The sequence below is a fragment of the Sycon ciliatum genome, chromosome 6, assembly GCF_964019385.1.
Source record: "Sycon ciliatum chromosome 6, ocSycCili1.1, whole genome shotgun sequence".
Taxonomy (NCBI): domain Eukaryota; kingdom Metazoa; phylum Porifera; class Calcarea; order Leucosolenida; family Sycettidae; genus Sycon; species Sycon ciliatum.
This window is the reverse complement of record NC_088648.1, coordinates 19,316,021-19,333,116: the sequence shown is the minus strand read 5'-3', so window position 1 is coordinate 19,333,116 and position 17,096 is coordinate 19,316,021. Positions and strand designations below refer to the sequence as shown.

The 17,096-nt window shown below is 44.8% G+C and overlaps 1 protein-coding gene across 1 annotated transcript in view; it reads left to right on the top strand.

Annotated features, from left to right (window-relative positions):
* The window catches only part of LOC135820113 (uncharacterized), a 20,546-nt gene extending 10,523 nt beyond the window's left edge, over positions 1-10,023 (top strand). The window contains exon 8 of the mRNA XM_065333422.1: positions 10,003-10,023. Within this exon, the coding sequence (XP_065189494.1) occupies positions 10,003-10,023 (21 nt within the window). The remainder of the gene's footprint in view (positions 1-10,002) is intronic.
* The last annotated feature ends 7,073 nt before the right edge of the window (positions 10,024-17,096 follow it).

Here is a 17,096-nt window from a genome sequence, read left to right as displayed (position 1 = left end):
TAGGAAAGAAGCTACATACCGAGTCAAGCTATTCGGTAGCCATTCTGCTAGGAGCGGCGGGGTGGCCGATTGGCTCCGCGCTGCTGCTGGTTGCACATGATGCATGGGTGGTCCTTGCCACACTGGCTGCAGGTGTGGGAGAAGCGGCACGACGACGAAGAACAGCGACCTCCATTGAAGTTGCGGCAGATTTCTTGGCTGTCGCTGGTATGGTTGCGACCACTGGAGGTAAATGCTGCCGGCTTGGGGACGAAAAGGACACAAGCCGCCCCTGGATGGGCCGTCTTACATTGAGCGCATTTTGGGTGTGCATGGCCTGTAACAGCTATCTGCCATAGGTTCACGTCGATGGTGTCCAACCTCTTCGTGCCTGGTTACTGGGCCACGAGCAGCCGCAGCTGGCGGTCGTACTCTAGCCACGCGCTTGGGAAGAACTGGCGGTTAGCAGTCAGGATCAACTGCTGGTACGCAATCAGTTCAGCAGTTCAGCAGTGCGGTGTAGGGCAGCAGCCGTGATAACAGACATGTATGTGGTCCATGCCTCGAGCCGGGTAGTTACATGTATAATTATCGTGAACCTTGCGACGCACCTGCTTCGCGTACGGTCATCCGACTCAACGATATTTAGCTGGCTATCGTTATTCGGGCTGTGCACCAGCCGGAATGTTGGGCCGGAAGTGTGCAAGAATTTCAGGCAACCAACTTGAAAAATCTACGAACTCCGCTCGCAAGATAGGTTCTTGCACAGCCTTAGCTGGTGCAGGTGGCTGATCGGGTGGGTTACAAGGGCTTGGCCTGGAAGAGTGGCGGCAGCAGCCGCATTGCCTTGGCCTTGGGTGAGGAGCGGCACAATGCTCTCCGATAATAATAAAATGGCGGCCGACAAAGCCGACTACACCTCGTCACGTAGATCTACGGGAGCGCAGAGATCCGCTGAGCCCGCGTCACCTGAGCTGGCGGAGGAGGCATTAGTGCAAGTCGGGCTTTTGGGCTCGCGAGCCGTGTCCGCACTGTCATGTTGCTGGTTCTCCTGGCCGGAGCAGACCTCACTTCCAAGGGCTAGTTGTACCAGCAAACGGTCCTGTAAAATACTTTTACTAAGTTTCCTTTCGGATTCAAGCCGCGCTGAGAAGGCTCGCCGCGGGGGCTTGGCAAGGCATTGCCTTGACAGTGTCGACAGTTAGGTCAGACATACTGAAGAAATACAGTGTCGAGGTGACACTCGGGCTGGCAGCAAAGCTACGAAAGGAAAAGAAACACTGCTGAAGCACGATCCGTTGTCTGGAAGAGCACAACAGGGCAAAAAAGATTTGTTTTTTCTTTTCCGCAAAATGGGCTGGTGCCATTTGTGATTACGCAGCAAAACAAAGCGCATGACGTCAGTCTTGAATGCTGTACAAAGCAATGCAGTGCAGTGTGTGCGCTAGTTCGGATTGTTGCTAACAAGTACTAGCACAGCTAGTACACCATTATTTGAAACTCGGGTATTGAGCCAATAATAAAAGTAGAAAGGAAAAGGACATATGGAAACGAGTTAAGAGTTACTCTTAACCCTAGAACAGCCAACGGTGTCATTTGACAGCGCGCGAGTCAAACTTTTTGAATTACGGAAATCTGGCTAATCACAATAAGCTCAAATATTGTGACTATTCCTAGTTTTGCTTCCTCTTTCGTCTGCCATGAACCTTTGATTTGTAATTGATGAGGTACCATAATGGCGAGTACGTATACCTATAATGGCGAGTACGTATACCAACCAGTGTCATTTGACACCTGCATTATAAAAAGCAATTATTGCAGCTAGATGGAAACAATATGAACACATTTAGAAAGTGTCGGCCATATTGAGTTTCTGGTATGCCAACCAGACAAAAGAAAGGTGCATGGGCAGGGAAATCGCTGAATACAGGACGGAATATATGATCAACATACAACCGTCGGGCGAGAATCGCGAATTTGGGGCGGGAAAACATTAGTGCACAGATTACACAAACACTCTTCAGCTAATGTCCTTGATACTGCTCATTCCCTTTCATTTTCCTGTAAATTGCCCCAGAGGAGCCATCGCGGTCCGACGGCCAAGGAAATACTAAAACGGACCTAGCTTATTACCATGCATGAATCTGATGACCATGAAAGCGAAATTGCCCACTTTATCTTCATTTGATAGGTGTTCAAGTGTAGTGACCATTGCCAGTGGTGGACCTGTTCTGTCATATGAGGGAGAATCGTACGGTCACAACACCTGAGTACCTGTGGATTCAGAATGTATTGAGGTTTACGAGCCTCCAGAGAGCGGACGAGGATTGCGGGATAGTCCAGACAAGGAATTGTCAGAAACAGTTGCAGGAGTGGTGGAGACCCCGAAATGGATAGTGTTGAGGAAGAGGAATCGCAACTCCGGAACCTGGAGATGGTACACCGCATTATCGCAAGGATGGTGCTGTGTAGATAATCTTTTCTAACTACTTGACGATCTAATAAGGCTCTTGAAGCAAACCTCTTCCTCCTCCGCTTCAGGCTAAACGGGTAGGCAGCCGCTGGGATGCCTTCTCTCTCTATATAGGCCCCGATGGTGCAGAAGGTGATTGCTAAGTAATAACTGATAACTTCCTCATCAGTGACAGTGCATTACTGGTCAAGAAACTGTTGGAGAAGAAAGAGTTGCAGTATGAACCACTTTGGTAAATTGAAGTGAACTACCATCTAACTACATTGCCAATAATCGCGGTTTGCATTTCGTTTTTCAAGATTACATTGTAGGATGCAAAGACGATAGACGTAGAAGGTAGAAGTGGCAAGAATTATCAATGGTCCGCCTAGTGTAGATCACCTAGAGCCATATGTTTTACATGGTGAGAGTAGGAAGCCCCACATCGTCCCATTCTAGCAAAAGACGAGATATGTCCTTGACCGTTTCGATCGAATGTGGTGGATCTACTCAACAAAGACTATTCCAGAAGATGTCCCCTGCAAGGCGGTTACATAAATGAATAGATGTGACAGGCATCAACGCCTTCACAATATCCCAGACCTTTGCTAGTTCATGCACATCCAGAAAACGCTCATTCCTGCACTGGTCAATAAGCTTCTAGACAGTCATGGTTGCTAAGTGCCAGCCAAGGAGAAGAGAAGGGTATACCTCTTTGAAAGAGTCTAAAATGCAGTCGCTACTAGCCTAATCTTGCAACCATGTCTAGCAGCATTTGTGTCAGCTTGGTGAAAAATTGATGCTCATAGTCAGTCCATGTTTGTACTTGTTACTGTGTGTCATTCATCGTGACGGTCGAGTATTCCGATTATGCCAAAGCACATAATTATTCCCGAAAAGCAGTTCCTCATGTGCCCAGTGACGCTGACACATAGCTTGTTATTGTAACTCTGTGATTATAAGAAATTTCTATGCAAGTTATTGAAGTTTTGCCAGTAATTGCGTTCATCCTTCACAATTGCCGTTATGCGTACATTTTATTTTAGTTGCATGTAGCCAACAATAGTGTCTGGGTGAATCCTAATGTGGTGTGTACATCAAAAATGCCGCTAGTGATAGCCAGCACTGAAAACAAAAAACTAGAATAACCTACATCATAGACCTTAGACATGGAAATGTATGCAGGTGTCAAATGACACCGTTGGGCCGTTCTAGGAGTACTGGAAGTGGTGGCCGTCCTAGGATTAACTCGTTTCCATATGTCCTTTTCCTTTCTACTATTATTATTATTATTATTTTACAAGAAGTCGGAGGCGGATAATACTTTAGTAACGAAGGTACGTGTTGGGTCGTAAGTATCCACGCAAACACACATCCAGTCAAAAATAAGGCACTTGTCAAAGTATCCGAACGTTTTCGGTCCCTTCTCATCAAGGATTATACAGGGAATGGCTCAAGTTGGAAAGACTAAAACTTATATAGCGTAAAGATATGAGATAACAACACTCGTGACAAGGTGGAAAAAGTATCAAGTTCAGCACGACACAAAACTCGAAGGAAATAATAATAGCGACAAGAACATAGTGAGCAAATTAAGTTACATTGTTAACACCTCGACGAGGAGTAACACCAAACAATTGTAGCGACAACACATTTTCTTTCTGTACGCAAAGTTCAGGATCTAACTTACGGATATACAAAGCTTCTAACACAGCCAGATGCAACGCACATCTACCACGTGACAATATTGAGAACACATTATCACTGTACAACTCACGACAATTGGTACGGGCTGACAGATGTTGCTTAATGGACGAAGTGCGATTCTTAGCTCCGTTGGGTGTAGTCTCCTCCAATGTCCCGTCATCTCGCCTCTTCGCGGCATCACCACTATCCGCCTCTTTGCTTTTCCGCGGCCTTCCTCGTTTTCTGACACCAGCGGTTGTGTGCGCGATGCCCAGTGTCCTTTCAGCTACGTCTCCTCCATTGCGGGTTTCTATTGATCTTCTTACTCCAACCTGTCCGGTGTTCGATATTGAGGTTCGTTTTCGCGGTCTACCACGTTTTCGAATATTGACTGTTGTTGTCACTTCCGTTGTCGTTGTACGTGCGTCCTCACCAGTCCGTATTTTTACTTGGCTTCGCGTAACCCTTCCCGACGCAGACAGATCCTTTGTCAATTTCGGTGGTTTACGTGTCGGTCTTTCACCATCTTTCACGCTGTTCTCAGCTGGACCCTGCGCTATACACGCGGAGGAGGACGGGCATGCAATGATATCTTCAGAGGAAGATCCACCGATGGACTGGACAGCACATTTTGGAGGACGACCACGGCGAGGACGACACTCACGCGCATCAAGCGGAACAAAACTTAACGGCACATGTTGACGAATGCGCGCGCCCAGGTGCTGAAGGGTTCTACCTACATACCGATCTTCACATTGTCGGCATTGAAAGAAATAGATAAGGTTACTTTTACTAAGGGTAGGTAGAACATCCTTCTTCACACCGAACGCACGCACTGTCCCAAATATGACGTACAGCTTGACGCACGGATAAGATGGACATACGATACCACGAACATCCTTCTCCACGCGCGCAGAACCGGCGCCAACCCAGGGTAAACGGAGCACCACTGGGCAAAGGTCAGGTCCAAATTGGATCGGCTTGTCTGTCGCCGGTTTTTCGTTGATAAGCTTGGCCAGAAATTCCTTTGGATAGCCGTTGTTCGTAAATATTGATGTCAGTCTGTCTAATTCGTCCTGCAATAGATGAGGGGAACATATTCTATGCGCACGATAAACTAGCGCTTTCACAAGATGTTTCTTCGATTTCGTTGGAGTATAGCTCCCCCACGGAATGTACAGGCCGGTGAAAGTTGGCTTCCTATAGATAGTGGTGTCCAAACTCTTAGTGTTAATGTTGCGTGATAAACATTAACACTAATTAACACTAATTAAACCACCGAAATTGACAAAGGATCTGTCTGCGTCGGGAAGGGTTACGCGAAGCCAAGTAAAAATACGGACTGGTGAGGACGCACGTACAACGACAACGGAAGTGACAACAACAGTCAATATTCGAAAACGTGGTAGACCGCGAAAACGAACCTCAATATCGAACACCGGACAGGTTGGAGTAAGAAGATCAATAGAAACCCGCAATGGAGGAGACGTAGCTGAAAGGACACTGGGCATCGCGCACACAACCGCTGGTGTCAGAAAACGAGGAAGGCCGCGGAAAAGCAAAGAGGCGGATAGTGGTGATGCCGCGAAGAGGCGAGATGACGGGACATTGGAGGAGACTACACCCAACGGAGCTAAGAATCGCACTTCGTCCATTAAGCAACATCTGTCAGCCCGTACCAATTGTCGTGAGTTGTACAGTGATAATGTGTTCTCAATATTGTCACGTGGTAGATGTGCGTTGCATCTGGCTGTGTTAGAAGCTTTGTATATCCGTAAGTTAGATCCTGAACTTTGCGTACAGAAAGAAAATGTGTTGTCGCTACAATTGTTTGGTGTTACTCCTCGTCGAGGTGTTAACAATGTAACTTAATTTGCTCACTATGTTCTTGTCGCTATTATTATTTCCTTCGAGTTTTGTGTCGTGCTGAACTTGATACTTTTTCCACCTTGTCACGAGTGTTGTTATCTCATATCTTTACGCTATATAAGTTTTAGTCTTTCCAACTTGAGCCATTCCCTGTATAATCCTTGATGAGAAGGGACCGAAAACGTTCGGATACTTTGACAAGTGCCTTATTTTTGACTGGATGTGTGTTTGCGTGGATACTTACGACCCAACACGTACCTTCATTATTATTATTATTATTATTATTATTATTAAAGAACTCTTCCTCTCCTCTCCTCCATGCGCCTTCACAGCCGACTCACTGCTACCCTCGGTAGCCATTACACACACCAACCAAGAAAAGGTTGCAGGTAGATACTGAAATTCCTCCTGACAGCTGTTTCGCCTTCACAAGGCTCATCAGAGAAAGTGATATTGAATAGAATGATATCAGGTGGAGATGGTCAGATTTATACTACAAAACATGGGCGCAAGATTACGGGCAAAGTGTGAGAATGAGAAGTTACAATTCTCCAGCAACACAGTGCCAGGGGTTCCAAGAAAATGGCAGGTAAGTAATCCAATCACAAGCTGCTAACCTCTCCAGCAACACAGTGCCAGGGGTTCCAAGAAAATGGCAGGTGAGAAATCCAATCAAAAACTGCTAACATTATTTTCTAACGGCTAGTTGATAGTTTAAGAATTTTGGCGAGCCATCAAACAAAGTGGAAGAAAGTAAATAAGAGTACTAAGCGTGCAGTGCAGCAAAAGTTACAAAGAGTGTACACACGCATGAATGGACTGTAGTTACATGTAGATCTACTTTTCACTTGGGCAGTTCTCCAGCCAACCGCGCAGGCATGCAGAGATGCACCACGTCGACTTTCCCCGCAGAGTCCCCTGGAAAATATTGCTGACAGATTGTGATTGGATTTCTCACCTGCCATTTTCTTGGAACCCCTGGCACTGTGTTGCTGGAGAGGTTAGCAGCTTGTGATTGGATTACTCACTTTTTAATTATAACGATAACGAGATACAGAATACCGGTACAAAGAAATCCAATGAGTTCAACATACAATTCAAAACAAGAAAGAAAGGAAAGAAAAACAGAGCCGAATCTACCGATTGATCCATCAATCGACAAAGGGGACTAATCCGTTAATGTTGCAAAGTAGAAGCTGATTGTAGTTGCAGATCTCCAGGCCAGGGCCAGCATATTGCCGTTTCTGGATAGGTCTCTGCAGCATTTGATGTGGTAATTATCATAATTCAAAATTTTGTGTAGGCAGGTTGCCTGCAAACAATTCAATTATCATAATTGTTGATAAAATTGTTAGAGTATCTAGAGTATCTAGTGTGTTAGAGTATCTAGTGTAATTGTATCCGTTATTATTGTTAAGGGTATCTAGTGTAATTGTATAACTTCAGCCATTACACACAGCACACATTAGTTCCTTCCACTTTCGACGATCCTGGGCGAGCTGCCTCAGTGCAACTAGATCCTCGTGTGATGTGAGGGAGTTTGTGGATCTGGAATTTTTCAGGTCGTTGTTGATGGATCGCGGGAGGGTTGTTCTCTGGCGGCCTCGGAACCCTGAGCTTCCTGGATGAAAGTATGCTGACATAGCCTGCTGGACCGGGGATGAGGTGTCTAGTCGAAGCATGTGGCCAAGCATTCTCCACCTAGCAGACTGGATGATTCAGCTGAGTGGCTTGGAGCCAGTGCGCTTGTACAGTGCTTCATTGCGTATTATACGGGGATATTTGACCCCTATGACTGCTCGTAACTGCTGGCGGTGGACCGAGTCAAGTTTCTTTTCATGAGTCTCTGTCAGGCTCCATGTGCCGCAGTTATAAAGAAGTATTGGGACACATAATTGGGGTGATATATTTCTGAACTTCTTTTCCTTTTAGTTGTAGTCTTTTAGCTTATTTCCATCATTCCCTGTAGTATTTTGACAAGAAGGGAACGAAAACGTTCAATACTTTAAACATGTCCTAATTGGCTGATGGTGACTCTTGCGTAGATGCATGCGTAGATAACACATTTTTGTAATATTTTCTGCCTCCGTCCTAGTTTCAAATAAAAATAATAGTACATGTATTACAACAGCCGACGAGGAGGCAACAGTCGTAAAATAGCAATGAAAAATAATAATTGTGTACTAGTAACCATAATAACCATGTATAAAACAATTAAAATGAAACAATGCCAGAACGTTTTCTCGTGACTATCATCAGTGAAACATCGTCACATAGTAAGAATCACTAAAACAAGCAGTTATATAGCTAGAATAATATGAAAAAGAGCATGAGAATGCAGCAGTTCGCAGTTATCCATAACGCGTGTAGTGTGAACTTATTCAGTGGATCAGAGAATGGTAGCAGTAGATTATACCGGCAGCTGTGAGTCCGTGTGGACAAAACTGGTGAGTGCGTTACTGGCGAATGCTCTTTTTCATATCAATCAAGCTATATAACTGGATGTTTTAGTGATTCTTACTATAATAATATTCTAGTAAGAATCACTAAAATAATTATTACGATGTTCCACTGATGATAGTCACGAGAAAACGTTCTGAAATTGATTCATTTTAATTGTTATATACATGGTTATGAGTGCACAATTTGTTTTTTTTCATTCCTAGAACTACTAGAAGTAGAAGTGACACGACAAAAAATTATAGATGTGAAGAATCAAGAAAACAGCATGCAAATCCAATAAGTGACAAAAACGTAGTGACAAGAAAAAGAGAGAAATATCAAGAGATCAAGGGATCTATTTCGCACCTTCACGACGAACAGTGCCAAACAATTGCAAAGACAACACATCCTCCTTCTGAACACAAAGCTCAGGGTCTAACTTACGTATGTACAAAGCTTCCAACACGGCAAGATTATTATTATTATTATTATTTGAAGTTCTCCCAATGCTTTCATAAATTTATGACTCTCTTTCACTTCTAGAAGGGTCCGGAAACTGACCGTGGTTGGTCTCCTGGGGGAGGGAGAAAGACCCAAGAGCCATCAGTATGTGTGACACGTGTTGTGAGCTGCCTTTGGAGTGAAACACTTCTCAGCGCCTTCTAGGTTCTGTCCGGTCCCATAGCTCGGTGGTTAGAGCATTGCTCATGACAAGCAAGGTCCCGGGTTCGAGTCCTGGTGGTTCTGGCGATTTTTTTCTCTTTTCAGGCAGTTCACTTCCCCTACTGTTCCTTTGAAATTGAAGGTCTCCCAAACCTTTCATAAATTAGTATCATTAAGAAAGGGTTTGCTCCCCACACCGGAGCTCGCGCTATTCCGCCGACTTTACTTGACACTGGACTGACTCACGACTGCCATCCAGAGCACACGAGAAGACCATCGAACCTTCGACTCGGCAAACCTGCAAGAAAGCACCACTCCCTGCTCAATACACAGTGTTTCGGGGAATTCACCCCTCATCAGTTGAGCTTGAGTAGGCTGAGGAAGAAAACTAATGCATGTTGCGAGTTTTTTTAGCAAGTTCATGGAGAGGAATATTGTTTTGTTCTTCATGCCCTCCCAGTGGCTGGCGTGTGTCAAGAAACTCAGCTTACAGTTAGCAGGAGCGTACACCAACCTGAGAGCAGCCAAAGTATTGTACTAGACTCTAGAGGCGCAGAAGTTTCCATCTGCATGAACATGTGCTTCAAAGATTTTTCAAATGGTTGTAAGAGTAAAATGATTTCACACTCTTTGGCTGACCCTTGCACCATAACTTAGTGGTTTGAGCACCGCGTAGGGAAAACCCCTGGTCTGATTTTTGGCGGTGACATTCAATTTCGAATACAAAGATCGTTTCAAGTGTTAGTCTTTCGAACTTATGACTAGACTCGGGTGGTGAGCCTAGCATTAATTTATAAGAAGAAAAGAAGCCCAAGACGCTACAAATGTCCTTTAGCTTTTTGGATCTCTTCTCTTCTTACTCCTTAGCATGAACTTGTGACTATTCGTGTTTCCTTTTATGACTATTGCAGATTGCAGAGTTGCTACTTTAATACTTTTCGTGCCGTTTGTTTGTCTGGGAACGTACACCTGAAAGTACATTATGTGACATACTCAATCTGCGGACAGAACTGTTTCGTCCTTTGTGGACTCGTCAGCGCAGCACAGAGGAAATGAGGCCGAACCTGATAGCAATGGAAATAAAAATTTCAAATCAGGCCCGACCGTACCTTGCCAGAATGCTCAAACTGACAAGTCAGTGAGCTCTGCATAACGCAAACAGCAAAGGCACTACCCCACGCAAGAGTGCTCAACTGCTACAAGAGCAGGAGCGAAATACTCATTCTGCGGACAGAATGGTTTTGTCCTTTGTGGACTCGTCAGCGCAGAACAGAGGAAATGCGGCCGAACCTGATAGCAATGGAAATACAAATTTCCAATCAGGCCCGAACGTACATTGCCAGAGTGCTCAAACTGACAAGTCAGTGAGCATGTAACATTATATTAATATAGGTACTTTGGGGGAGTTAAAAGGATAACATTCTTTCTTTGTTCATCTGTTTCTGCATTTCGGTGATTTCCAATACAGGGATGGTAGTCCTAATCATGCCTGCATCTCCTGGGAAAGTATTAGCAGTGTTGCTTTTGCTGGCAACGCCTGTGTTTAGCGATGGTGAGCGGCTCTCTCGGTCGGCTGACTCAGCGGTGTTACCAGCCACATCATCTCAACTTCACCACGACCAAGGTGTGCTCCCCTCATACAATACGTTCGAAGTGTTTGTTTCGAAGAAAAGCGGAATTTCAGTTACTAAACCAACGGAGACATGTGGTGCTGACCTTTTGCGACCATGCCTGACCGTATATGATGCCTGGATACAGGTTCTCCGGAGAGTTGGCGCGTACTCCACACCTAGACATTCCCGTTCGTCTGAGAACTTTGTTGACATTCAGATATATCTGGTTCCAACAAAGGAGACTCGATGCACATTGGATCTAGGAAGGTCAAGATTGAATCTCCAGAGCTATCGTGTTAAAAGTCTCAAGATATCGACCCTCGACACTCTTGGCTGCAACATGACAACACTTCGACATAGCTTAATTTCTGTAGATATGACTAACGCGCATAAACTGCACTTCTCATATGTATTATTTAGCGGTCCTCGTGGCTGGCCATCGAATTCTGAATTCCTCATATCCCTGGTGATTGGACATGCTTACGAAATCAAGTTTATATCGTGTCAGTTTCTGCTGTATTCTGGACACGGGGGGTTGTCCGTCCGCGACGAATATAGGTCTCAACTTATACAAAGTTTCCAGACCAGGTGGATCTATGTGCAAAACTGTTCTTTCAAGGCTCACACAACTGAATCCGGACCACCGCCCTTCCTCACAGATTCGGCAGTGCGTGTCGTAATGAGGGAGTACACTGAATTGATTGCTCTCTTTGAAAACTGCCGAATGAGCAACATAAGAATGAGTACCATCAATTCGAATAACATGAATCGTGACCGCACATCATTTACCGATGCTGTATTTTCTATATACGCAAACCGAGATCTGACCACCAACATCACGATTGCCAACTGCGCATTCACAAATTGCTCCTCCGACAATATGATCAAGGTGGTGACAAATCCTATGGGGAATAGCGATGTGACTTATGTGACGGTGATCAAATCAATCATTGCACACAGTCTCATCTTCCATAGTCCTATATCCATTTCAACAGTTTCGAGAGTTCGAGTTGCCGTTACGGACTGCAGTTTTGTGGCAAACACCATTGGTCCGAATGCATGTTCTGCTGGAATTCACGTTGAGAAAAATAATAATCCAATTTCATTCCGAAAAATTCCTTGGACACCAGCAGAAATCCTTTTTGGTCGAGTTTCATTCGGAGAAGCGATTATCCTGGGAAGGTGCCCAAGTTTGAACACTTCATCGTCTGTGATTACTTTGCTTGATGGAGTAGCTGCTGATGAAGAGAACGTCACTCAAATGAATGTTGTTCAGTCGCGGGATTGCCAATTCCAATGCTCGATGGATTCACAGACGCTGAAGTGTATACCAATGATTTTAGCTGTGGGTGCACCTGTCAAAGTTGACCTGCACAGTCGGAATCATATCAGGTAAGTATAGCCCATCATCTTACTTCTGTAGTCAATACATGTACGGTGATTGAAACCTTACTAGTATTGTTTAGATATGTTCGATTAGACGATAGGCTCTGGCGTTTACATTATCTTTTCTATTTGTATTGGTACAAGTAGATATTGCTTGCGATCAGCGGAGACCAGACGACGCTTGGAGACACCAGCAAATATGACCTTGTGCAGTTGGCAACAGACGCCATGGAGAGGTTGTGGTTTGAAATGAGCTGCATGGTTCTTATTGTTACTGTTGTTATTGATACACAATTTGCTGGTTCACCATACTGTCAATAGTGAGAATGAGAGTAAGTGTGGTAAAGGCACCAACGCGTATAGCCGATCGGTTTGTAGGTTTGCCTGCCAATCAGGAGTTTCTGAGTTCAAAACTTTCGCTGGTAACAGGGAGTGTGTTTAGTGCACTCTCAATGGTGTCGCAACAGTTCGGTGAGAACCAATTCGCACCACGACGTGTCATTCGCGCGACACCTCAAGGTGGATAGTTCGCAGCCTGGACAATTCACAGAGAATTCGCTTCTCAGCGCGATTTTTGACAGCGATTTGTTTCACACCGGTACCTTTTCGCAGCGGTTCCTTTTCACCACGTCCACATTCGACGCGTATACAATGTGCATTAACTTATGGTATCCCGATAGTTCTGGAAGTAAGTTAGCGCCTCCACCTGATATAGGATGACATTCTAGAACGAACTAATTAAGATGACATTCTGGAATGAACTGACTGGAGTCCAACTTCAACCATGCAGGAAGACCTTGACTGCATATCGACGTCCAAGAGAGGAAAGGCAAAGATCGTCTTCAAACGCTATGCCTACGTGCGAGACGAGGACGGCCCAGACAAAGTTGTCTACTGGCGCTGTGAGAGAAAGGATAAACTACACTGCAAGGGTCGTGTCAAGACGAATGATATGAAAGTTGTCGCCACCGTAGGCCATAACAGCCACGCTTCTGAGCCTGGTAGGAAAAAAAGTATTGGAGGTTCGCGACGGAATACTCAAAAGAAGCCGGGAGACGACTCTTCACACCCGATTGTGTCTGGTTCTCTGTCCATAGTTTCCATGACGGCAGCCTGTCAACTTCTCTCTCAGAAGTCTTTGAAGCGGGCACTTCAAGGAGAAAGAGTTCGTACTACCTGCTAATCCAGGTACGTTAGCAGAGCTGCTCCTCCCGAAGCTTTCCAGACGACGAAAGCTGGAGAGGAGTTTGTGCTCCATGACTCTGGGCCACAGGCGGGTGATCTTCGTTTTCTGGTGTTCAGCACTGCGGACAACGTGCGAACCCTACTGCAGAATAACATTTGGCATGCTGACGGGACATTAAAGACCGTTCCCCATCTGTTCCAGCAAGTCTATACAATTGGAGCACTGGAGGACAACACATTCCTGCCACTGGTGTACGCCCTTCTTCCGAACAAGACCCAGGCTGTTTATGAACGTCTACTGCAGGTAATCATCAACGAAAATCCTGAACTCCAGCCAGACGTTATCTACATCGACTTCGAGAAGGCCATGATGAACGCCATTCGAGTGAAGTTCCCGGATGCAGATGTCCGCGGCTGCTATTTCCATCTGTGTAAGAATATCTTTCGGCACATCCAAGCCAATAGGCTCGAGGAGGCCTATATAGCAGATCCGGAGTTCTCCTTAGAAGTTCGCCAGATAGCAGTATTGGCGTTCGCACCTATTGGCGACTTGCTTTATCTCTTCGAGCATGTGGAGGAAAATTCATCACCTAAAGCAGACCCTATAATTATTACAATACTTCGAGCAGTACTATTTTGGAACAAGGAAGCATGACGAGAGCAGACGCACCCCAATGTTTCCTTGACGAATGTGGAATGTTCATGATGCAACGGTCAACGGTGAGAGCAGAACCAACAACTCACAGGAGGGTTGGCACAGGAAGTTTGCTTCTGCTGATACATACCATCACCTTACGGTATGGAAATTGATTGAGGCCTTGAAGGAGGAGCAAACCGCAACCAGCATTTCCCGAGAACGAACCGTGGGCGTCGGCACAGTTCATTGCACGTAAAGTGGTACTCGCCCGCATCACCACCATGGGTACTCATTTGCTCAGTGTGAGGGTAACATGCATGCAGTTTATGGGGTTCTAGGGCCTTTACACGCCCGCTTGTTGAGAGACATATCCCCTCTCCCCTGACTCACTTGTGAGGTCTGCACTTCACACTAAGGATATATGGGCGAAGTGGTGGCCTGCCGATGCGAATGCCTTTGCTTGATGTTTTCCTCAATACGTCAGGTGATATTATTATTATCATTATTCCACAATCCGGATGACATAGTGCCAATAAGCATGTGATGCGGGCGATTTTAACCAGCCATGGTGGGGACAACTGGGAAAAAAGAAGGAGAAGAAAAAGAGAAAACAAAACAAAAACAAAAGGAGTACTAAAGGAACCTGGAGAGAGCAGTATGAAGATTAGGCTAGCAATGGAAAACAACGAATTGAAATCAATCATAATGCGGCCGCGAATCCGGCTAACTTTTTTTAAACAACCACGGCCAACTAAAAACTACATTTACGAATGAGAGGGAAAAGAGAAAAGAGGAAGACGATTAATTACATACACGTTCAACTTTCAATTGGTTTTTCTTTACAAAGGCGACAACATTTTCTGGCCTATAAGTATGTGGCGTTAGACGTCCAAATTGATTGTTGGATGTTACTCAGCTTCTACTTTACAGCAATCTTTGTCACCACGTCAATGTACTTTGTGATGTGTATTTTTTAAGCGCAATCTATTCTGTGTTCCTCTCTTTCTCCTTGTGCTTTACTTAGCACCTGTGATAGTTGTGTCGCTAGGGTTCATAATAACTCCGTTCTACACATTTCCATTCATGTGCATTTGTCACACATAATTTTTAGTTGAGTGTTCAAACATTGCGCTAATATCTTGACCCATAGCATTCAATATCTGCCTCTACTCCTCCGATGAATACCCGTTATCATAACAAATTTGGATCGAAGCAAAGCTTGTCAGGAGCAACTTCTAGCTGTTGTGCTGGTGCCCGAGAGCGTCGTCTGGTCTCGTCTGGTCAAAAGAAAAATATGCCACTACTACAGTGAAGATAGCATCAAAATTATATTAATGTTGTTCAGAGCAATAGAGAGGGAAAAGGGAGATAGACATAACACGGGCCAAGCGCACCAAGCCATAGGAATTGCTTTCACAATTAGCACAAGGACACATTATGTAGGCGTCCATCCACCACATCAATCGACATGATCAAACACGATCTGAAAAGCAGCAATACCACAGTTACTGAAGTCTCTGCTCTAGGCACGAAAAAACATCGAAATAATTCACAGAACGTTAGTTTCTTATGCTTCAATGGTTTGAAACACAAAACGATCAACGTGTATTAGTGGACGGCAGTCACCTCTTCTATCAAATCACTAGTATTGTCACTTTGTCACTATCGCGGATCGACGAGGACCGGAGATAGAATAGACATCCTTAGCAAAAGTACAATAACGCTAACTTTTACGGTACTCACTCCCAGCCGTGACAAAAGACGTTATCGGATAACGGAAAAACGTTACAGAGCTCAAAATAACGGGCCGACGTTCGTTGTGGAAATTCTGCAAAAAATGCAAAAACTCGCATTGTTTTGTAACTGGCGGGAGATAAAAAGCACGTCGTGCAGATCGAGATGAGATCGAGAGTCGAGATTGTTTCCTCTTGTGACATTTAGCTTTTTGGCGAGTTTTGCCTTTCAGTTGACAATTTCTGCGTCCTCTGCTTCGTGCCTTTCTCCCTCTATCCCATCTGGGAAACAAAGGACCAGTTCCACGGCACTCCTGAGGAAGAAATTCATCGGCCTCTCCCAGACGTGCTGGAGCTGGAGAACCCTTACAGTCTTCGGTGCTGCGTTTAGGAAAGGGTTTCCAAGGACCTGGGAACAGCGAAAACTCATGTTCGCCGTGCTTTTGCTATTCCAGAGTAAAATACCTCGCCAAGGTATTCTTTCGGAACGACAGCAAACTAATCCCTGGTTCAAAATTTTGAATTTCCCGCATCTGTTTCCACGAAAATTCATATCGCCATGGTTGTCACGACTACTTCGTCTCAACTATAACGCACTTTGTGCTAAGGGAAAAGTCAGCTTGAACGATCCGAAGTACGGAAAGGTTTGCGTTTACGTTAGCGTTTTTTTAGCTAAGGATATCTATTAATGATAATGTTAGCACATAGCACGTGATTGTTGCCCGTACTCCAGCGAATCAGTACCTTTCCCGCTGCAGGCAATAATATGCGATATTATCACTCTTCTATATCGACCTCCACTAATTCTCGTGATCCTTGACTGGTCCTATATTACCCATATCGCCCGCTTATATCGACCGCTTGTATCGACCACTTAGGCATTGTAATCTTTCGACTTTGGAGGGACTTAGAATTTTCTCTCCACATCAAAAAGAAAAATTGAAAGAAAGAAAGAAGACAAAGGAAGCGAACAAGCAGGATTCGAACTCACAACAGTATGAACCTCAAGCAACCCCTTATACCACCCAGCCACTGTGCTGCAGATGCTGAACCCTGTTGTTCTTACAGTCTTGTACCCAAAATAGGCAACATCCTATGTACACTATAGTACAAATGCTATACTAAAAAGGTTACAATAGCTCCTAAAGGTTCAAATTTTGGGGTTATGGCAAAGGAATCGTGATAAATAGGATATTGACCTCGACTTCGGTCTATATGGGAAATATAGGCCTCGTAAAAGACCTCGGCAGACATCGGTCTTTTACTCGGCTTATATTTACCATATAGACCTCGTCTTGGTCAATATCCTATACTTATAATAGTGTATTTGCCCGCAAAAAAATAGTTTATTTCAGTGGTCGCGTGACTCTCTACAACAAGTCGCAGTGTGTAGCATCGAGATGAAGATGGAATTCTGTTTGGAGATGGACGTTCCGACAATGGACATGGCC